This window comes from Emydura macquarii, unplaced genomic scaffold, assembly GCF_026122565.2.
Source record: "Emydura macquarii macquarii isolate MOO-44397 ecotype Brisbane River unplaced genomic scaffold, CSIRO-AGI_Emac_v2 contig_1230, whole genome shotgun sequence".
Classification (NCBI taxonomy): Eukaryota; Metazoa; Chordata; order Testudines; family Chelidae; genus Emydura; species Emydura macquarii.
In genome coordinates, this window is record NW_027131367.1 from 1942930 (window position 1) to 1967333 (window position 24404).

The 24404-nt window shown below is 41.4% G+C and overlaps 1 protein-coding gene across 10 annotated transcripts in view; it reads left to right on the forward strand.

Moving 5' to 3' along the window:
* Positions 1 to 24404, forward strand: part of RPTOR (regulatory associated protein of MTOR complex 1) — a 257671-nt gene that overhangs the window by 27320 nt on the left and 205947 nt on the right. For all 10 annotated transcript variants that reach the window (XM_067547239.1, XM_067547232.1, XM_067547233.1 and 7 more), the window contains one exon: positions 18912 to 19014. In XM_067547239.1, the coding sequence (XP_067403340.1) occupies positions 18912 to 19014 (103 nt within the window). Of the gene's footprint in view, positions 1 to 18911; positions 19015 to 24404 lie in introns of those variants that run through there.

Genomic DNA, 24404 nt, shown 5'->3' on the forward strand with positions numbered 1-24404 from the left:
ACGTCTACAGCAGGATTTTCCTTACCCACTCTTGATATAAAACTGTCAGTTAAATTTGGGGTCTGTCCCAAAGAACCATCTTGTTATACCTCTTCAAAAGTCTTAACCTGGCTTTATGTATGGTGGTGAAACTGTAGTGACTAAGAATTGCTTTAATATGGGGATAGAGAGGGAAAGAAAAAAAACGTTTTTTCGCCCCTTAGAGTATTAGTTGACTCTGCTTGTTAAAATGTTCAGCCTTCTCCAGAGCTGTGGTGAAGGGAACTCTCCTTCTGCATTCCTCACTGATGCGCTAGGAGCTTACACTCTGACTTTGCTACCCACTCCTGCAGTGTGAGGAGGCAGTGGGACCAAGGTGCTGTTGCGCTGAGTAGGAGTCTACAGATGCTGTCTGTCTGGTCTTAGCCCAGAGTGTAAAAAGCATGTACTGAGAGGGAGCCTAGAGTTCTGGACCTCCACCACCACCCAGGGCAAACCCAATATGAGTTCCCCCATCATAAGAACCAGTGGGGACCCCTTCTTCATATCAATCATCAATCTTGCAGCCAGAGGCCACAAGGCAACCCATCTGCCGTAAGTGCTCCTTGGAAGAACTGTTAGGGGAGTGACATAGAAGAGTCTCCATGAGGTGTTAAGGAAGAGAGCATTATTGCTTGAGAGTGATGTGGAAGGACTGATGAATCGTAAGGGAAAAGGAGGGGCTTACTGGATTTTTATTTATTTATTCATTTATTTTGAGCAATTGCGATGTGGAGGGGACAAATGTCCTACATAGGAAAAATCGCAGGTATTGCCCCCTGTTAACCAGAATTTCAAAGAGCCACTTGTTAAAATTTTGGTGACATATTACCACACTGGCTTGGAGAATTACTCATGGAATGCTTAGCTATTCTGGACTTCTCTGTACAAAATATTTTCAAAAAAAGATTGATGGCTGAAGACTCAGATCACGTTTGATGCTTCCCTAAACAGCCGCCCTAGCTTGCAAGTTGGACCAGGAAAAGCCCTGAGAATTTAAAGCAATAGTTTATAATTTTAACACAGGTTTCAATACTGGGCAAGTAGACAGACTGGATTTTAGCTTTATAATATGAGTGATCCTGTGATTTGAAACTTATTCTTGTAGTGCCAAAATTTGAGATGTTTTGGTGCATGGTCAAAAAAAATGCCCATTCTGAAATGTTAAATGGAGTCTTAACTTAAAACTAGAAACTCTACTTGTAAATGTATTGCCATGGACTTGCTGATTATTTTACTGAGGCTACATGATAAAGCACTGACCATCCCTTTTTAAAATTACTCTGCTTTTACTTTCAACATATAACAAGTCTCAGGATATGGCTACACTGCAGTTAGGCATACCCTAAGCAAGCTGACTCAGGCTCGCCAAGTTTGGGCTGCGGGGCTGTTTAGTTGTGGTGTAGACATTCTGGGTTGGGCTGTAGCCTGAGCTCTTGGATTCTCCCACCTCTTAGGGTCCTAAAGCCTGGTCTCCACCCTGAGCCCGGATGTCTACACTGCAGTTAAATAGCCCCGCAGCCTGAGCCCCCTGAGCCTGAATCAGCTGGCACAGGTCAGTTGTGAGCTTTTAATTGCAGTGTAGACATACTGTTAGGGCATGGTGAGTGGATGGAGTGGGGGAGTAGCTGTCTCTGAAGTTTTCTGTCTGAACAGGAATTGCTTTCAGGTATACTAAAGGAGAAAAGGTGAGGCACCTTTGGTGATAGTCTCTGCTCTTCAATCTTACTTACTTTTATGAGTTACATGTAAGAATTTCTGTAGTTAAAAATTACTAGTAGGTGCAGTAACTTCAAGTAATAATGGATCTGCACTAATTTAGGTGGAACTGATTCTTAGTCCTAGAGCCTTCAAATAGTTACGGGCAATGTTAGATAACTGTTCTCCATCTGCAATTTCATTTCGTTTCAAGACTTCTATCCCACTTTTATTTCAGAGCTAAATAAGAGGTGAATGCAAAAGTTTTTAAACGATGTCCCAAATCATTAACAGAAACTGTAGGCATAAAAAGGCAAAGAAATGCCTTGCAAAAGTGTTGACTAACTTCCTATTTACCCACCAGTCAGAGTTTAAGAAGGGGATTAAATTACAACAGACAACATAAGGAAATTAGGAGGTTTTAGCTGGAATTTAAGGAGCCAAATAGCTAATAAAATGAAAACAAACAAGACATTTAAGTAGATCAGAAGCAGAAAATAATCTTTGGAATTGATGGGTAACTGTGGATTAATGGGAGTAGTTAAGGAAAGCAAGGATGCTGCTGAGAAGTTAAATGAATTCTTTGTATCAATCTTTCACAGGATGTTGAGTGGAAGGAAACCACTTTTCTTGTGTCTACATTTGAAACTGGTCCTGGTGTGATCCAGAAAATTACAAACTAGTAAGCCTACATCTGGACCTCGTAGATTGTGGAGTCCTATTTTTAATTATAATTGTAGCCAGTCAGCCTGTCTGTATTTATCTTTTGTCTCTTGTTTTATGCTTCCACTGTAAACTCTCTGGGGCTGGGACTGTCTTTTTTATTCTGTTTGTGTAACACCTGCTCTGGTCGATGACTACAGCTCGTCATTATGATATCTTACTCTATTACATTATGATCTAACCCCAGCACTGTTTCTGCAAAGAAAAACTGTGCCTTACTAATCTACTGGAGTTCTTTTAATTTATCAGGCCTGTAGTAGATAATCAAGAACGGGCCAACCTTTAGTTCTCCTGCTCCTGTTTCTAAAATACTTCAGTCTTGATCCTGCAAATCTTAATCTTGTGGGCAATACCATTGAACTAGTGGATGAATTTGACCTCTGATTTTTGAGTTGTGTTGCAGGCTCTGATCTATGAATTATTAACCTGTACCACACACTGTACAAAACTGGAAATGCTCTCTACCTTTTTTTAAATGCATAGTGCCCACAATAAGAGGCTTATATCCTTTTGATTGTGGAATTCTGACCTCAGCACCATTGTGGCCACATCTACACTGCACACTTCTGTCACCTGTGTGTGTATATACTTAAATAGCCCCCCATCATGAGTTTAAGTAGCAGTGCAGATGGTGAATAGAGTACAGACATGCTTGAAGAGTGTGGGTGTGTATCCAAATACACATGCTGCACAGCTGTCTACTTGTCCAAGCCATGCCTTCTCATTTACACCGCTATTTTAGCTATGTAATATCCCACTGCCTCCCAGCTGCTGGAGCCTTTTTCCGCACAGGGAAAGGCTCCATAGTGGGAAAGGTGTGGTAGGGGGAAGGCAGTGGGGTTCAGCCTTTCCCTGCTGCCTCCCCACTGCCAAAACCTTTCACTGACACGTGTAGCTGCACACTGCAGTGTGTCTGCAGCTTGCTTTTCACTGCAGTGTGTAGCTACACGTATCTTGTACGCCACTGAAAGTGGTGTGTAGTGCATAGCCTGTGTGAAAGCATTCCTTGGTATTGGGTTGGCTGTGAGCACTTCCATATGTTTAAACACATACTTCACAAATCCTAAGGAAACCTCTTAGAACACATTTACCTGCATTTATTTCTGAAATGTAAAACTGAAAAATCAGCAACTTCTCCTAAAACTTTCCATTGTGTCTCAGTGACTCTAACGAGAATATTCCCATAGATTCCGTAGTACTGAAGCTTTTAAAGGTTCTAGGAATACATTTGGAAACAGTTTAGAAACCTGAAAAATGTTGTTCAGCAGATTTGGGCTCAGTCTATTTTTTTTTTAATTTGTAGTGTTTCACAATGATGGAAAGAGATTTTATAGGAAAGAATTTTTTTTTGGAGGGTTGGCATTGTAATTCATATTGATTCATATTTACTTAGGAAAACAAATAGCCATGGTGTGTAGTGTGCCTCCTTTATAGGGAAAGGGAAGAAAAGAAATAATCCCTGTTAGTTTTGGAAACACTCAAATAGTCTATTACTTTTCCTTGCCAGTTTAGTGTCTGGTTTCAAGGGAAAACGCTCCTTTTAAAATATACAGAACTGAAGAACAGGAAATAAATACTGGCATTCACCACACCAGTCACAGATCAGGCACATCCAGTGAAACAGTGGAAAAATAATGTAGTGCCAAGCCATAAAGGGGAAGCAGTAATTAAGAGGTAGAAGAAAAGATTATTTGGCAGAATACTTTCTCTTGAAATAATGATTTGTGTGTTCTCAATTCTAATAAGATTTTCTGTCTTTTCCAGGTAGTTTTCTTTGTTGTCTTTGGGGGTTTTTAATGCCTGTTTACCAATGTATGATTACTTATAAGGATGTTAGTGCTCTATAACATTCTGTCCTCTCTGAGGCTGTCTGAATTCATAATTGAATCAGCGTAGTAAATATTTTTGTGGTGGATAGGAACAGGTTAAAGCTCCTTCTGTCAGTGCAATGTAATCTAGTGGTGACAACTGAAAAATGTTGGACCATTGAATTTTTACACACTCTACAAATAAGCATACTTGATACATCATGTCGTAATGGTACACTGCATATGGTTTCCACTTAGAGCAGTAATGTAGTGTTACTTGCTTAGTATCTTACATTAAGGGTAGGCTAGAGGCAGAACACTTCTGTATATGTGGTTCAGTAGATTTGAAATGCCTTGTCTTCATCCACTTAGTTCAGAGTTGTCAGGCCAAAAGGCTTCTTGACCTATATGGCATTAATATTTTAAGTAACTTGGGCAGGGTTTAGGGGAGGGAGAGCAGAGAAATATGAGACTGAGGAGCATCACTTGACTTGTGTATTGCTTTCCAAATTGAAATAATTTCCCTTACCCACCTTCGTTTCCCAAAACCAGAGAGGCCTTAAACTACTCAGATGATGCAATAAATAATTGTAACTGTGTTGTAGCAGATGTGGTAGATGAGGGGTAAGGCGAACATGAGGGAAGCTGCCTTCACTCAGCCATGTGTGTTGAATGATGCATTCTGGTGTTGCACAAAATTAATCCTGCTCCCTTGTGCACATGTGTTCTGATAAAGTCTAGTAGACTATCACAGTATTCAAGAAATACATTATAATCTACAATCTTAAATATATGTGTTTGTGTTTGTGGTGTGCTTGCTGCTTGACTGAAATATATCCTGTGGTCTATTTGTTTGGGGGAAACAAAATCCTAGCGGCCTGCTTGGCAAGTCTGAGAGCTTCTTAATGAGTCTCTGATCTCTAAGCTCTTTAGCACCCATCAACCCTTAACTAGAGGGCGGAGCTACTCAGGGAGATCCAGGGTTTAAAAAGCCCACTCCTAAGTGACCAGAGGAGCTAGTGAACCGGAGCAGCTAACGAGTTTTGCAAGGGAGTTTAGAAGGGGAGTCAGAGAGTGGGAGGAGATGGGGGGAGAGATACTTCATTAACATTCTGTAAACTAAAGACAATCCATCCCCTGATTAGTAAAAAGCGAATGCAGGGAGAAGTCCAGCAACAGAGTGGGAGCTATCCAGTTTATTGCACTGCATGCAGCATGTCTGATTACCTGCCCTATGGGCGGGTGGTGTATGTGTGTATTTAGTGCAAGGAGCTCCTGGCCCTCAGAGAGCATGTATGGGCTTTGGAGACCAGTGGGGCTGAACTGGAGGAGCTGAGAGAGAGGGGGGGGGTGGGGTACATAGATGAGACTTTCTGGACACAGTAGATGGTGTGTCTCGTCTCCTCCCCCCCGGTATGACAGTCTCTGTATTGTGAGGATGAAAGTCTCAAGGAAGGAGAACATCAAACTGGAGCAGAGGGAAGTGATCCCATAGTTGGGACCCTCCTTCCAGATAATGTCCTGATATCCTCTTGCACTGAGGATACCTCTCCGGGAAGGGAAATCCAGTTATTAGGAGAAGAGAGATAATGGTAATGAGGGACTTGATCATTAAAAACATAGATATCTGGGTTTGTGATGACCAGGAGAACCGCATTGTGACTTGTTTTTTGGGTGCGAAGGTTGTGGATCTCTTGAGACATCTAGACAGACTTGTGTGTAGTGCTGGAGAGGAGCTGGTGGTCGTGGTAAATGCAGGTATCAATGATCTAGGGAAGGATAGGAGAGAGGTCCTGGAGGCCAAATTTAGGCTGCTAGGTAAGAGATTGAACTCCAGGACCTCCATGGTAACATTCTCTGAAATGCTTCCAGTTCCACATGCAGGTCAAGTTAGCCAGGCAGAACTGCGGGGTCTCAGTGGTTTTACTTTTTTAAAGTTGTTAATGGGGGGAGGGGTTGTCACACTTTTATTATAGTACATAGAAAGTGGTATGAATGGTCCTCGTTAACAATAGGTGTTATGCCTGTACTGTACTGTAAAATTCAGTCCTTTGACTTCTAGAGAGAGTTGCTTAGCCCAATAATTCATCTACTGCCTGCAATAATAGTCCATTATAGTATCATGATATTCATATTCATGTTATGAGCTGACATCAGTGAGACATTTAACAGTATCAGTAGGCTTTAGTGGCACTTAGTTAGTGCATTAGCAATACATAAGATATCTACATAGATGTATAGATACACCTGTGATGGTTCTTGGACTGGTTCCTTGCTTGGGGCTTACTCTAATTACAATACATTGTGGTAATTGTTTTGGTTTCACAGAAGGGTATGATCTTCATCTGTGCGACATGGGTTTGTTTGCCATGTTCCTCCAAACCCATCTTTTAAATAAAACTGCTAGTTAAATACTAAATACTACAAAAAAATTGGAGGAAAGAGGGTAGTCTTCAACCGGCTTTTTTTTTTTTTAAAGAACTAAATGGTATCCTGTATACCTCCAATTTAATGCAACTCTCTTGTGCCTGATGTTCCATCATTATGTGGCTTTGGGGGAGGGAGGAGGCGATAGAGAGAGAATCCACATTTATTTAAGATGGGCAGAAGGGCATATTGCATAGGTGTAAGTAATAGTGCCAGGCAGTGGGGACCAGGCCCCTATGAGTGCCAGGGTGCACACAGGTGCCTCCTCCCACAGAATGAACTGGCGCTGTGTCCTTTTGGTCTCTGTTTCGTTACATTTTTCTCTTCTGATCCTTAGAGACAAGTTTCCTGGATGTCTTAGATAGGTCTACACTGAGGGTGAAGATTGGATTTATATGCTTGGAAGAGGAGGAGTCAGTACTAAATAGCTGATTTTTTATTGAGCAGCGGCTCTCAAACTTTCCAGACTACTGTACTCATTTCAGGAGTCTGATTTGTCTTGCGTACCCCAAGTTTCACCTCACTTAAGAACTACTTGCTTACAAAATCAAACATAAAAACACAAAAGTGTCTCAGCACACTAGGACTGAAAAATTGCTTATTTTCTCATTTTTACCATATAATTATAAAATAAATCAACTGGAATATAAATATTGTACTTACATTTCAGTATATAGAGCAGTATAAACAAGTCATTGTCTGTGTGAAATTTTAGTTTGTACTGACTTCACTAGTGCTTTTTATGTAGCCTGTTGTAAAATGAGGCAAATATCTAGATGAGTTGATGTACCTCCTGAAAGACCTCTGTGTACCCCCAGGGATACGTGTACCCTGGTTGAGAACCAGTGTTCTAGAGTGTTAAAATGGGGAAACACACACAGTTCTGAGAACAGAGCATGTTTGGAAGGCCAGTTCCTTATTTGTTTGGTGCTTGACAGGAATTACAATAACTGAGGTAGTAACTTGACTGACACTCAGAAGAGATCTTACATGGACAGGAAAGCAAACCTATAGTACTCGGATTAGTGGATTAAGTTCTCCAGCTCTGTGGATGCTGACATTTGATTTGTAATGCTAATTGTGTCTGTCTTGGATTGTCACCAAGTGTTTGGAAATACTTTTAATTTAGATTTGTTTCCAGTTGTGCCTCTCAACATTTTCTGCACACACAATAGAGATTGATTTTTTTAAATAAAGATATGTGAAAGACACTAAAAAGCAAGCCTTTTTTGGGGGGGGGGACCAAGCAAAACCAAACCCAAAATAAGCTCCACTCCATTGTCTGTCTTCATCCCCAACCTCTCTCCCAAAAAGCTTAGAAAAACAGGTAACTCCTTGTGCTTAAGTGCTTCATGTAAACAAACTTTTGATCAGAGTGAATTGGTTGTAGTCTGTTATTCCCTGCAAGTCATTGTAAACGACACTTTATATTTTTTTAACTTAAATTAATGTAGTGCTTATGTAAGGTGTGACACTGATAGCATTAGAAAATGAAATTGTTTAGCTACAGAACTGATGCCGCGGTGCCATTGAAAATTTCTTGCACACTCGTGTATTTCAACCTGTTTTGCAGAGGCCACGTCTAGAGGTGAAGGTAGTTGAGTCTCATGCTCCAATGGGCTAATGTATCTGTAGGGACCTGGGCTTGAAGGTGGCTTTAGGTCACAAGTGAAAAGGAGTCTGGGTCCCACTTGTGTCTAATGGATTTCCCAGGGCTCATAAAAGCACTATGCGGCTCTGCTTTGTAGGATTGGTAGCCCCTACTCTGAAGGGAATAAGTATTCTTGTTTCAAATCATAACTTGGGAAGAATTAGTAGCGCTTTGTAGGGAATGCTTACTATAACTGGTGGTATCCACAAAACATTACCCAACCAGTTACATTAATCATAAAGAAAGGAATCCAAGAGAAGAAATAAAACACTTTTTTTTTTTTGTGCACCAAAATATCTGAGACTGCTTATACTGCAGAAGACAAGTTGAAAGTGGACGTGAGACATGGGGCTGGATTTTGCTCATGTAATTGCATTATGTTCCTGCTGTAGTAAATCACTTTAGTTCATTAATATAAGCAAGTCTGCATTAGTCATACGCCATCACACTTTTTGCTAGTAAGAATGAACTGTCGAGTTATAATTTACTTGAGTGTTAATTAAAAAGCGATTAAGCTGTAATGCTGCTTGCCTCCTCGCTGGCATGGTCATCAGACAGTGGCTCCTGGGAGGCTATATATATGCAGCATGGAGAGACATTATTAACTGACTTGTTTCTGGATAACAAAACACTAAATCTCTCTGGTATCAGGGAGGGAGATGAGATTTCCTGCACTTCTAGCCTTCACTCCTCCTTCCTCTCTTTACCATTAATTGTCATCACTATATGGTGGAAAGAGAAACTTTTTGAAATAAGTTTTTCAGGTGAAGTGTTTTTTAGGTGAGAATGGCAATCTGTTGTTGATATGGAAAATGTAATTATGTGTAACATGGGTCACAAAAGGTAAGATATGAAAACGTGTTTTGGCAGAGAACAAACGTTAAACATGTATCCAGTGGTTTTCAGGCCAGAAAGGACCATTACCTTCATCTAGAATGACCCACCTACATAACATGGGCTATAGAACTTCACCCAGTGATTCCCATGTAAAGATGAGTAATTTGTTGAAAAATGTACTATTTTCTATCCCTAAATGTGGTGTTGGCAATAGGGCTGTATTTGTAATGGGGGGCGTGCTTTTTATGTCAACGTGCTTGTAACATTCTTTTTTGGAGTTGACAGGCAGTGTGCAATAACTTTATTAATATCCCCCCACCACCACATGGCCTGAGCTATCTTATACCAAGAAGCCCTTCATCTGCTTTTGCAAGGAATATCACATTTATGCAGGATACATTTTAAATATTAAGTTTTAGAACTGTATTTCCTTTCATTAGAGTTAAGCATTGTTTTATTACCTTTATTTTCAAGGAAATGAAACTATTTTTTAATAATCTTGTAGTAACCAGTTCTCAACTTGGGAATGATTCTTCACTGTATCAGCTGTCTCTGATGAATCTTCAGTCAGCAGAAAGTAGATTAGTCGATGATATTGATAATAAAATAACTCTCTAACTTTGTTACTAGTGGTGCTGATTGCAAATGAAATACCACGTGTATTCTACCTTGAATTAAGGGAATATGTAAAAAGCCTTGCATAGTAAGAAACTCTGACAGAGGTGAAAACAGAAGCAGATCAACAGTTCATTTAGGCTTTTGCCTGTGACAAAATGGTTTATTTGGTATTTGTCAGTGATATATCCAGAATTTCACCCCTACGCTTGCTTGGAATCTGATCGAAGGGAACACTTTAGAAGAATTCTTGAAACATTTGTTTTCTCTGCATGCATAAGGAGTGGGAAGACTTCCACCCTTTTTCTTATGTCAAAGGAAAGGGGACATTCAGTTAAATGTGAGGGTAGCAAATGCAATGCTTTCAAGATGGAGCTACATCTCAAATTTATGTGGAAGGTGGAATTGCTGAAAAAGGAGTCATCTGCTATATAAGCAGGTCTTTTTATAGCGATCCTAAAACGAAGGAGCAGTAGCACAAGAACCAGTAAACTGAGCAGAAAACAGTGGAGTTTGAGTGGAGATCTGTTGGAGAAGACGGGGAGGGGGGAGGGGACCCTGTTCCTTAGGGGCAATGAGTGAGCTCTTGAGTGTGTGTATGCCTGCTTGTTTGTTTGTTTGTTTTCAGTTTGAAAGTCTCTGGTGGAGGCAGTGTGTTGTGAGAGAAGCAGAGCCTTTGATCACAGCTGAACCTTGGTTATGTGTAGGGCTTACCTAATCAGCTGGCCTATAAAGAACTCCAGCAATTTTGTCCCAAACTTCCCTTGCAAATTCCTGTTTTCAGCTCTGTTTGCTGATTCTTCTGCTGCCTTGAGACTTGCAGATGCATGCTGGACCAGAGAACTGTGAGGGTAGACTGTGAAGAACATGTTTGCTGAATTGGAAAATGAAGGGGAGAGGCAGACAATAACAGAAGATGGGAGAGAAAAGAAGAGAAGAGTGGCTAGTCCTACCAGAAGAGGGGAAGAAATAGTGGATATATCTGGAGTTCTGAGCCTCAGGAAGATATAGGATGAAGACTGCAAGTGAGAACAGAACAAGAAAACTTGTAGCCAGAAAGAACCTAAGGAGGAAGACCAGAGAATTGTATAAACACCAGAATGAGGCAGTTCTATGTGATTTAGGACTTTCTACTAAGAGCAGCAGACAGGCCTGTCTTAGAGCTGATCTGGATAACAGAAGGGTGTGCTGCCTTCCAGGAGCTAAGAAATGGGCTTTGTACTTGAGCCTGAAGAGATCCTAATGGGAGCAGGAAAGAATCCACTGATTGTCCTTCACATTGGAACAAATGATACTGCTGAATTCTCACTGGGATGCAGCAAGGAAAGCTGCACCAGGCCGGGACAGACACTGAAAGAAATGGAGGCTCAGGTAATATTCAGTGGGATTCTGCCTGTCCCTAGAGTAGGAGAGAGAAGGTGAGACAAGATTATGATGATCAACAGATAATTTAAGCAATGGTGCCACAGGTAGGGCTTTGGATGTTGAACCATGGGGAGGCACTGTCTTCATGAGATAGTCTACCTGCATAAGGAGGAAAACAGACTTCTGGGATTGAGGTTGGCACAATTGATTAATTGATCTTTAAACTAGGAATCCAGGGGAGAAAGTTGGGAGATGTTGATTAATCTCCATGTCTGACTCTAATATTGAGTGGGAGGAAAATCAAGTAAAAGAGGATACAACAACGGAGAAAGGAAAAACAGAATAGGAGAAAAGATAGTGCCAATACCACTGACAGTAACAGTCATCAGGTAGGTTATATTGGCAGTGAAATTACTGTACCTTTTATTTGGGCAAAGAATCTGGGTGAAGCCAAGCAGAAACAACTATGAAGTCTGTACACCAATGCAAGGAGCCTGGAGGAAGTAGAACTACTGGTGTAGAAAGAGAAACCAGATATTTTTGGGATAACGGAAACATGGTGGAATAGTAGTCACGACTGGAATATAGGTATTGAAGGGTATGTGCTGTTCAGGAAAGACAGAAGTAAAGGTGGTGGGAGTAGCATTGTATATTAATGAGGTAGATGAAAAGAAAATTAGAAGTGATGATGGAATGGATGCAACAGAATCTGTTTGAGCGAAAATGACTTTGGAAAAGAAAAGTAACCGAGGCACCATTGGGATAGTGCTCGGGGTCTGCTACAGACTCCCAGGATCTGATTTGGATAGGGATAGAGACCTCTTTAATTAAATAAATATTACTGAGTATTGTGTGAGACTTTAATTTCCCCGATATAATTTGCAGGACAAACTCTACCAATAGTGGTAGGACCCAGATATTCCTGGATGTGATAGCTAACAGATTTCTTCACCATATATTCACCTTACCAGCAAGAGGTGATGCTTTTAGATTTAGTATTGGTGAGTAGTGAGGACCTTGGAGGAGAACTGGCTGTGGAGGACAGCCTTGGTCTGAATGATCATTAATTAATTCAGTTTAAATTAAATAGAAGGATAAATAAAAGTAGGTCAGCAAGTAGGATTCTTGATTTCAAAAGGGCAAACTTAAAAAAATTTATGGGCTTGATAGGTTTATGGAGGGGATGGTATGATGAATTGTCTACAATGGCAAATGGCCCATCTGTGACTGTTGTTAGAAAATATCTCCAACAGCCAGAGAGGAGACACTAGATGGGGGAGGGCTCTAAGTTACTACAGAAAATTCTTTCACTGATGTCTTGCCCACTTGCTCAGGGTCTGGCTGCAATATTTGGGGTTGGGAAGGAATTTTCCCCCAGGTCAGATGGCAGAGGCCCTGGGGTTTTTTTTGCCTTCTCTTTAGCATGGGGAAAGAGGTCACTTGCTGGTTTGAACTAGAGTAAATGGTGGATTCTCTGTAACTTGAAGTCTTTAAATCAAGATTTGAGGATTTCAGTAACTCAGCCAGAGATTATATGCCTATTACAGGAGTGGATGGGTGAGATTCAGAGGCCTGCAATGTGTAAGAGGTCAGACTAGTTGATCATGATGGTCCCTTTTGGCCTTGAAGTCTGAGGCCTGGTCTACACTGCTGGTGGCGTTGATGGGAGATACGCAAGCTACGTACTGAAACTTGCGTATCTCCTGTCAACTTACTAGGTTTCACTTACTGCCGCGTTTTCACTGCGCTGCATCGACAGGAAGTGCCCTCCAGTCGACGCAGCATTACTCTTTTGGGGGGGCAGGGGGCGTGGATTTACTGCATTGGCCAGACAGCGCTTCCGGGATTGATTGTGTGGGTCTCCACTGCCTGCTCAATCAATCCTGCTGTGTCGATCCTTGAAGCCTGATGCAGCAGAATCAGTGTAGACATACCCTGAGGCTAACATCTGGATAGATCTCAAGGTCTTAGTTTTGACCAATGAAGCCCTGAATGGCCTGTGGCCAAACTACAGGAAGATTGCCTCTTTGACCCCATGACACACTGCCACAGTTGTGGTCTGCAGTGTACTGATGCTAGGTTCTCTCAGATTAGTAGAGGGTGCCGTGAGCAGGTATTCTTCATAAAGCTCTGGGGATCTGGAATGCTTGCCTCCTTCAGTCAAAAATAACCCAAAGTTGTCAGCTTTCAGAGTACGCTGCAATGGCCCATTTGTCTTTTCTGCCGTTTGGATTAGCAGAGTGAAATGCTAGCCAATTTATTTGGGGTGTTTTGTATGTAGAGCTGCTTTTTGACAGAAGGGGTGAGCTGACTGAAATTGACACTTCATTTGTAATTCTGAGCCTGTGCATGGGCACTCTTTTTTGCCCCTAAATGGAAATAAAATTTAATTTAAAATACTTTTTCACACAAGGTACAATGCACCTATGGAACTCATTGTAACAAAATGGAATTGAGGCCAGGAGTCTAGAAGAATAAAAACGAATTAGACATTTATATGAACAAGAACATCCAGAGTTTGCCAATATTAAAACAAAAAACCCTTGAAGAGTTTGGAAAGTGAAATAAATCCGTTTGCTTCAAGACATAAGCCAAACTATAGCTATTGGACATTCCCTTTGGAGAACAGTCTGAAATTGTTTGACGTTAGATGGGATCAGAAACAGTTGTACATAATAAAGGAAGATACAGCAGAACACTTTAAAAATGTCTCTCAACAGAGCATCCTCATCAACATAGAAATGATCATATTAGCTCAGAGGAGTGTTCTATCCAGTTCATTTTCCCATCGTTAGCTGTGGCCAGTATCAGCAGCTTCAGAGAGAGGTGCACGAAAAGCTTATAGCAAGATGTTCTGGGATAATCTGCCCACAGAAACCTATCCCTGGCATATTCATGCATGTCAGCTTTTGAACGATGTACAGACTGTTTCTCAATTGCAACACTTTGTTTTTTCCTTTACTACACAATTTCCTTCCATATCTCTTCACCATTTACCATGGTACATACTGAGCATTTCCAAGGTCCTTTAGAGTCCAAACATTAATACTATTCCAGAAGTTCCCAAACATCCTGTGTGTTAAGGTATTGTCTCAAGGGAGAGCTGACCCTGTGAAGCACAGATCCCCTTATTTAAGTGTCCTAGCTTCTCATCTCTCAGGATGTGTTTCCCTGGCTGTAGGGTTAATCCGAACATTTTACCGTACAAACAAAATACAGTTATCCCTTATCTGTATCAAATATGATTTCAGTGGCTGGAATCAGTATCAATCACACCTATTCCTATCTCTCTGTTCTTGAGCCCCCTCTCTCTTGAACTGGGGTCACACGTCTTCTGAAGCTAGTTGCCAGATTACCCCGCTGTGCTCATGTTCATCTGTCTTGGCTAACTTTAAGGTATAAACCTGGGATCTGATTCGTGTCCCTGTTTTTTGAACATCCACTACAAATATTGAATGGGTCGTTCTCCGTGCGGCATGGCAGTGCTCTTAGCATGTGTGTTCATAAGTGGAGTTCAGCAACAAATATATTTGTTCAACTGATCCATATACATTTAAGAATGAATTTGGATTGTACCAGTGTCCCTTATTCTGTCCTAGAAAAAAAGCTTAAAATATAAGATCTCTCTGAAACCTCTGTCTTTTACTTTAAAGTACATCATTGCCCAAGGGCTTTTCAACCACGGGGAAATCTCCAAGAAATGTTGGTAAGGGAGTCTTGATAGTGCTGTTCCTCCTGTGCCTTAGGAAGCACCACTTAATGCTTGTCAATGTAATACGGTGATGGCTAACTTGTGCTGCATCCCTGATTGCTGCAGTGTTTCTTTATCAAGGACGTGGTGTGGGATGCAGCCCAAGAGCCAATTTTCCTGTTAGTTTTCTGCAGCAGAGTCTCTAGGATAGAAGCAGGAATCAGCAGAGGCTGTGGAAATTTTATCCTGACTGACTGGGTCTTTTTGTTTCCTTCCTAGATGCATAGTTTCTTAGCTGTGAGCTCCAGTTTCTGGCTTTCTTTATAAATTATACATTTATATGGCTCCAGCTTTGCAGTAAGTTTTTTGCCTGCTGTTCTGCATTTTAATGAACACCCCAGGGATGTGGAGATGCGGTTGGCTTTGCTTCAGACAGGCAAGGGAATTCTGAACACTTCTGACATAAATATAGAGAACAACATTGCCTTTTTTGTTTCCTTTCCCTAGTTTAGATATTGATATGGAGAAGAGAATGGGCAGGAGGGAAGAGCTGCAAAATGCAATTTTGAAGCAGTATTTTTGTCTGACAAAAGCATGTAGTAGCTGGTTTAGTGCTGGTTCTAGGTAGTGATAAAGTTAAGATGCTATCAGGTTTGGATTTCATACATTCACAGTGCCCCTGGTGGATATGGAAGCAAGTGTGAGTACGCTGTTTGATCACTTTTGCTTTGTTGCTGTCAAATCAACAGCCTTAGGCAAGAGCAAGAAGGGCAAACAAGTGGTTTGTTCCAAACTGAAAACACCACTCATGCTGTCTAGGTACCACAGTACATCAATATACTTTAAAGCATCTTTGAGGCTTTAATTTTTTAATTTAAAACACCTTTTTATATTAGATATAAGTTCACATGAATACACAGAATAGGAAAAACACCCTTTAAAATGTTGACATGTCTATGCTCAATGTAGCACAGAACTGGCATATTTAATGCAAAAGTACAGTGCATCTTTAAGGTACGATGTATAAAAATTTTATTTCTTAACTTTGTCTACGCTACGGCTACACTGACAGCATAATTTGCAAATTTGCCGCCGTCAGATCGATTTCTCTGGATCGACTGAGCGGTCAGTGCAGACCCACTCAGTCGATCCAGAAATTGACGTACTAAGACCAGCTACAAAAGTAGCGTAGCGCTGTGCAGCGCAGTGCAGACGGAGCGCAGAAGAGAAGCTCAGCAGTCGACGGGAGTTGCACAAGTTTTTTGCGTACTTTGCGTAACTCCCATCAACTGCTGCCAAATCTCACAGGTAAGTGTAGACAGGGCCTTTGTGGAGTTCCAGTACTAAGACACAGGAATAGAAAACACTACTTAGTTTGCTGTTGGGATGCCAATTTCTTGATTTGTGATTTTAATGGTACAAACATGTTCTTGCTTTAACACAAATATTAAATTCAATTTCCTTGTGTGTTCTTTTGAAAAAGTGGGGGGAAAAAAGAATATGGAGCTGTTAGCTTACAGTTTACATGAAGCATTTAAATAGCCATGTCTTTCAATCAAAACCAGTTTTTTCAACCCAGGACACTAGACTTTTCAAACAGAATGTTTGAAAATTCTGGCCTGAATCCTTACCCCTACAGCACTTATAGTCTAGGGACCCAATCCCACAAACAATTAAGCACATGCATAATTTTATCCATGAAAGTAAGATGAGGGCCTAAATTAGAACAAAAACGGGAAGGGATGACAATTTGCAAGCAGGTGACCAAGGTGAAGACAGTAATGATCATACAGTTTCTGTCGAGAGTAAAATGCACTTCTTGAAAATTTGACACTTACACAGCATCCTAAAGATACTTGCAGGAGTACAGCACCAAGCTAGGGCATTATTTCAGCTGTTGAAGGAAGAGCAATTCCTAATGAAGTGCCAGCACTTCCTTCAGCACCTGTTTCTCCTTAGTGGTCTCCCATACAAATACTGCCAGCCCTGACCCGTGGAGTGTTGAGATTGCTGCCAGAGATGCATGGCTGCAGCCTGTAACCTGGTTAGCTTGAAAACGTTTTGGTTTTGTTATATTACAAAATAGAAAATACTTTATTTCTTTGACCTTTTTTTGTAGCACTTATTGCTTTGGAGATCTGTAATTCAGTTCTGGTGCAGTTATTGAATTAGGGATTATATGTTCAGTCATGTCAGGTTTCTTGCAAGGAGGCTGTTTTAAAGAATGGTGACATGATGGTGAGTGCAACCCTAGGACCATTATTGTATGCATTGTAGTTGTAGCTGTGTAGGTCCCAAGATATTAGAGAGACAAAGTGGTGAGGAAATATCTTTTATTGGACCAATATCTGTTGTTCTTCACCAAACAAGGACCCTCCATCAGAAAAGCAGATTGCATCATGGAACGGGCAACCCAAATACCCAGAGAGAACCTGTTTCAGTACAGAAATAATCCCCCCTCTGACTGCACACCGCTAGTTGTCACCTATCACCCCACACTGGAACCCATACAGGGTATCATCAAACTACTACAACCCGTACTCGATGGGAACCCCCATCCTCAAAGAAATCTTTTGTGAACCCCCACTTCTGGCCTTCAGACAACCCCCCCAACCTCTCTCAGTGCATCAGATGCAAGCTCCACACGGACCAGGACATACCAACTCAAAGCGGCTCCAGACCCTGCCAAAACAACAGATGCAAAACCTGCAGACATATCTCCACTGCGACAATGACCAATACCCTCACAATACACCTTTCAAGATGCATGGATCCTACACATGCCTATCACAACACCAAAAATCATGGACTGAACAGAGACATTGGATTTGTGGCTTAATACAACAATCTGTAACCCACTGACCCTCTCCTTTTTGTCCTATGACTGCAGAGGTGTTAATGGGCCATTCTGCCTTGAATAGTTCCTTAGAATATATACTAACTACTTATGCTAAACAGTCTGTTCCACCTTGCATTTAGCTTTCCCAGACCAGAAGAAGAGCTCTCTCTGGCTCGAATGCTTTTCTCTTTCATCAACAGAAGTTGGTCTAATAAAAGATATTACCTCACCCACCTTGTCTCTCTAGGAACATTAGTCATAGGTAGCTGCATAAGGATTAATATTGTCAGAAAAATTCAGTTAATGTTCTCAAATTTATTTGAGATCTTACCAGATGTGGCGGAGTCTTAAAGATGAACTGTAAAGGAGTTTTAAAAAAATATTTAAAATTCCAAATCCTTCCCAGAATATGTATTCTAGAGTTCTGTAGGCTCCCCACTCTCAAAGATGGAGACAAGCTCCTAAAATGTGGTTAAGAATGCAGTTCTATTGCAGGGAATATCTTGATCTCTGCTCCTGAAAGGTTTAATATTTAATTTTTTTTCATTTGTATGTTTCATTTTTTTAAAATGTACAGTGAAGCCTCCAGTATACCCCGCTTTTAAAGACAGCACTTTAAGTATAACTCAGGTTGCCAACATGTATTAAAGGTCTTAAAAAAACAAACAAACCCAAGTAGCCTTCTAGGTCACTTTTTTTTTTTTTTTGGTCTGTTGCTTGAGTGATCACTTAAGGCAGGGTTTACTATATTCTGTTATTGATTTGGGATCTTGAATAGTGTGTTCACATTACTTTTTAATAAAGCATTTCAGCTGGACATTGCTAATCCAGGATGGTTGGCAGAAATCCATTGGCATCTGATCTTCATAATGTACAGCAGTATGAGCCCTGGAAATGAAGAAATCTTAGCAATGCAAGACCTAAGTACAGCTTTGTTAAATCTCTTCTGAGAAGTGGAGTGAGCCTGCTGAATATTTGTGAGAATTCAGGGAGATTGCAGATTAACAAAGTAAGAATTAGCACAGTTCTGCTGGAACAAAAAGAGCTTTTTTTCATAGCTTTCTTACCTCCAATTTTTCTTCCTGTTCTTAACAGAATGCTTAAAATGTTGCTTGTTAAGGATGGAATAGCAAAGCTGAACTTGAACTCTTTGTGAGAGTTATAGGGTTTTAGAATTACAGCATCGGTAATAAGTGGTGAATTTTTGCACTAAGCATTATTATCCTCTCTTGTTTCTAGATGAAGACTGTTAGTGTTGCCTTAGTTTTGTGCCTAAACGTAGGTGTTGACCCTCCTGATGTGGTGAAGACAACTCCCTGTGCCCGTCTGGAGTGCTGGATTGGTAAGCTTATTGAATATCTTTGGAAGCAGTTTGAAAATGTTGCTTTGTCTCATTAATGTTCGGGAGTCTAAGCTCATTGCAGCCTTAATAGCATGTGTTTCCTGGGCAAAGGTAGGCTGAACAAAAGAAAATCTGTAACATCTGATTTGAATGTGTCTCTGTAAATAAGGCCTGGTCTACACTACATGGTTAGGTCGATGTAAGCTTCCTTGTGTCGACCTAGCTGTGGAAGTGTCTTTACTGAAATTTTGCTCCCACCAACATTAAGTGAAGAAAGTGAAGAACAATCAGGATTCATCCAAATATGTTGATTAGTGATTGACATCAGCAAAGAAAATTGAATACAATTCCTTATTTGTTTTAATATAAAATGTGTAAAAAGTGCCTAAGTTCCTTATACATAAATTTAAAATTGTCACACACAACCAGCACTGCACCTGTACTACAGTCTAGTTTTGAGCTAACAAAAGCATGGATTATGGTAACAACTGGATATGAAAGAATCGTTTGTAATATGTTGGCCAGATGCAGGTGGAGGGGAGAGAGCCATCCTGGGTAGTGCTGTTATGTGGTCATTTAACAGCAGTTAGGGATTGAATTTAAAGTCCTAGCTTGTGAACTCTAGTAACAGATGGCAGACACTCTCAATCAAAAAGTCAGATGAAGTTCTTATCATGCCTTCTGGATACTTCCCTGAAATGATCAGAATTACTTTCGTATTAGCCAGCTTGCCTTCATTCATATCCTCCTAATGTTATCCAGACACCAAGGAAGTCATTGAGAGCTGGGTGTCATCCTCATATTGAAGGTACCTTTTCCCATGCTTCTTCACTAACCCTCCCACAAGCCCAGTGTACACATTGCACAGGAAGGGAGACAAGCTAGGACCCCAGGTGAGTGACCTCAGGGATGAACAATATCCCAAACCACTCTCTGCAAATTCTGCTCAGTGACAAACTGAGTCATCCAGGAGCAGCACACCCACTGGTGATGTGGTCTGCTGGCCAGTCAACACTAGCTGATGGTCAATGGTTTCCACATTGTGTTTGCATTTTGAAGCCGTAGTGCTGCTGAAACTTTAGCATCAATACTTCTGTTTTAAAGCAGTGGTTTTCAAACTGGGATATGCGTACTCCTAGGGATATGCAAGCTCTTGTCGGGGGTATGCGAGGAAAATCCTGTAATGGTGGACAGTGCATTTTATTTAGTACGGAGGTTTTCAAACTGTGGGGCACGCCCCCCTGGGGGGCATGGAGAAACATTTCGGGGGGGGCAGGGGGGGATGAACAGCAGCACCAGGTGGTTCAGGCCAGCTGAGCCCCCCCCCGAGTTACAATTTTTGGTTGTCTTCCTCATCCTCAAACCCAAATAGGCTTCATGACCTGCTGAGGTGTGTTGAGGTGGTGTTCCCTCCCCAAGCCCTGTTGCGCAGCATTGCTGCTTCCCCCTCCCCCCCCCCCCCCCCCCCGAACCTTTTGCTGGGGCTGCTGCTGCCTGCCTTCCCCAGAAGTCGTCAGCTGCTGCCCACCTCCCCTTCACTCTGTTTTTCCCTGGGTGTCCCCTGCCTGTGTCTCTGGGGGTACGTGTACCACAGGGTGAAAAACTATGGATTACCTCATTTGGAAAGGGTTGTGCAGCCTAAAATGTTTGAAAACCACTGTTTTAAAGGTAAAAGCTTATTAATAAGCGAAGACCTGTTAAGGGCTGTACTATAACTGCCAAGGCCTACAGCTTTGCGTGTGCTTGCGAATTGTTTTGTGAGATGATTCTGTGGACTCTCCCTTGCTGCTCTGGCAGTTTTATCCAGGAACTTTTGGTGCTCAGCTATAAATTAAAAAACATGGAGTCTAAAGAGTGATGAGGTAAATCTTTCTGCAGTCTGTTCCCTTTGCCTTTCCTTGAATTTGTCCCATGCATCTTCCTGGAATTAGAGTTGAAGGAAGCATGCAGTTACAAATTCTAGCAAGGTGAGGGATTGGTGTACATCTCTCTGGTAATTTACCCTCAATGAGCTGAGAAACACTGCCGCACTTGTTTCCTATTTGTCTTCCTGAAAACGAAGGTTAACTATTAGGTTTCTGCTCCTGGTAAAGACACTGTTTCCATAATGTTTCCTCTCCTGTTTAGAGGAACGACATCGGTCTTTCCTTTTTGTTTTGTTTGACGGTCAGACATTAAATGCCACAACAGTAATGAAGAAAATGCCATTCTACAAGATGCATGCCCTGTAGCATACTAAGAAAAATCTGTGTTTTAAAAGTGGTTTAAATGAGCTGAATGCTGAATGGGGGAAATGTAATTCTGCAGAAATCTCTTTTTATATATACCACCTAATGGAAGTTGTGCATCAAAGGAAGGCAGGAATATGGAGAGAGGTTTGTCAGGGCCTTTGTTTGGAAATGCATTAACTATAAAGCAAGGCTAGCTATACATACGGAAATATCCATTTTTGTCCATTTATTTAAAATGTCACAGAATGTGTCCATAAAAGTCACAAGAAAATGAAAGTGTTTCTGCTTGAGCTCTTTATCCCTCCTCTCTGCCAAAAGTGCTGCAGCCATTGGGACAGCCATGCAAACTGTAGAATTATAATTGCTACAGCCCTTATCAGTTTTAGTTGTTCTTATTTTGTAACTAAATGGAAGGATTACTGCCTCTTTTCTATCTCACTAAAGAGAAAATGTAATATATTGACTTATTCCCGTGTAATAAAACCAATAACTACGATTTATAAAGAGGTCTTTCTCATCTCTCCACAAATGCCACTCCCTGTGCACATTATAATCTAATTAGTCAAATTCTGCCAAGATCCACTTGCGCACAGATCAGTAGTTGGGCTAATGAGCTATAGTTATTTTCAAGCTTTAGTATGAGATTTTATATTGTCAATCCTTTTCTTGTCCAACATGAAGTCCTCTAGAAGGCATAGGTGAGCTCATAGCAGTCTTTAGAGTGGGTGAGTAAACTTTTATTTTAAAAGTTACTTATTGAATGTGTCTATTCCATTCTCCCTGGTTTCCAACCTCTGGCTGTTAAAACCTTCATGGACTGGTTTTATAGAGTGGCACTAAGTTCATTATTTTTGTACAAGGCTCTGAAAGGGCCTCATTAAAAATGCGAAGAACCCCTGAGGCATTCCAGAGCACACAGTACACAGTTCTTCGCTGAGTGAAACTGAAGTATTGGTCATTAGGCTTTTTGTGCATTTTCATAAATTCCACTTGATGCTTTCCATGAACTCTTAAGGAAACCCATATGTTTGCCAGCGTATTTTTGTTTTTTAATCAAAGGGGTACCCTGGTAGCACCTTTGTTTAGTTAACCTGTCATCAGTATTTCTGTGCGGGGTTTTTAGAGATTTATGATCACCAGTTCCAAAAGGCATGTGGCTGAAATTTGGCTTAAATGGCAACAGGCCCTAGTGCAGCTTTTCCACAATTTATTTGTTTTCAGAATAGTGGCAAAAATACATTGTTGCCGTTTAAAATAGAGTAGGTGGTGGTGTGTGGTAGTGTTGTTTTTTTTTTTTTTTTTTTTTTTTTTTTTTTTTTTTTTAAATCTAGAGGTTATATTGGTAACTGATGGAACTGCAGGATCATTAGTGCTATGTGCCCTGCTTATGCATTAAAGGGACTGATCTTGCCCCAGAGAAGTCAGTGGCTAAACTTTGATTAATTTATGAAGGAACAGCTGACCCTGAGTTTATGTAGATAGATCTTCTTGGGTAAAACTGGGGGGAAAGTCCATGGATTTTCTTCCTTGTATCTCTTCTAAAACCTCAATGATTGCAAAAGCATTAATGACTTATCCCTCCCCTCCCCAAATGCCTAAGAAATGAGCATTTCTATGAAGAAAAAAATGGTATATTTAAACTCTAGTGTTGGCTTTTGGTATATACAGCTGCCCTGCTGCCCACTCGGTAACTGTCTGTATACACTGTTGACATCTGCCTGGCAATAGCCAGAAGGAGCTTTGAGGAATTGGAGTCCAGCCTGTCATCTGACCTTGACATCTTAGCCAAGTACTCTTCGAAGTGGCGACTTAAACTAAATGCACTAAAAACAGTGTCATCTTGTCATTTTTGAACTGTACCGAACTTATTTGGGGGTAAAGCCTGACCGCGCTCTGCACTTTCAACACATTGAGAAGATGTGCTAAAATACAATTGAGAGTTGCAGTGCTCCACAGGCTTGCCAGCAACCCATGGGGCTTCAGCGCTGCACCCATATGTACATCTTCCAATGTCCTAACCGTTGCACCTGCCGAATACTGTGTAGCCGCTTGGGGCTCCAATACTCATTGTGCTAAGTTGGTCTTAGTGGTCAGCTCTGCCCTTTGTATCGTTACTGGTGTGACGTGGACAGCTCCAGTCTCCTACCTTCCACTCGTGACTGGCATTGCTCCCCCTGGTGATTAAATGGGAAAGCAGGGCACTGGCCACATTGTGTGCAGCCAATTGTTTAGACAGCTTACTTCACAATTTCATCTCAAAGCCACATCAGAAACCCTGGCTGAAGTCAGATGCCCCTTTTCTGAAATAGTTGAGCCACTCAAACGATATATCAGATGTAACCTTTCTAAAGAACACTGACAACAGGTGGTGCAGGACTGTATTTTGGATTGATGCCACATTTCTTGGCAGATAGACAACTCAGATCTGTATCTCCTAGGCCTTGTCTACACTAGAAAGTTTTGTCGATGATAGGTTTTTCGGTGATGATAAAGCGCTATAATTACAGCGCTTGCGCTTGTTCACACAGTACTAATTTTGTTGCAAAAACACGTCCATACTTAGTGCTGTAGTATCGACAGTGAGAGCAGTGCATTGTGGGCAGCTATCCCACCATGCAACTCGGCAGCTTTGTTAGGCTTGAGATAGAGAGCCCCCGTATGGGATTCTGACATTGGTTGTCTCCATGCCCTTTTCTCTCTTTTGGATGCCTCAGAGGACAGGAGGAGTTCCTGGAACATCTCCTCCATGCTTTTCCGGGATCACTTCCTTATCAGCCGTAGGCATTCCCCGCTCAAGTGATTGCCAATTGGCATGGGAAAGTGACTTACAACGGGGGCAGAAACACAGCTGCTCTGCCCAGGAATCTGAGGCAGAGAATCAGGGAGTACCTCCAGGAAAGTTTCTTAGCGATCACACCCGGGGATACCTACGAAATCTCAGCATGCATTAATGTGCTTCTCAGCCATACTGCCTAGATGTGCAAGGGAACGGGAAAGCACATGCAAACACAGCTACTCCTGTGCATTTCTATCCCTTCAAGTATCTGTATATTTTAGCCAAGCTGAGGACCCCCATGCCTCCAGTACCCAAGCAGCATCAGCTTCCAAACACCTACCAGAGCTCCCCTCTCCTGCATCCTGAGCACCTAAAGGGCTGGG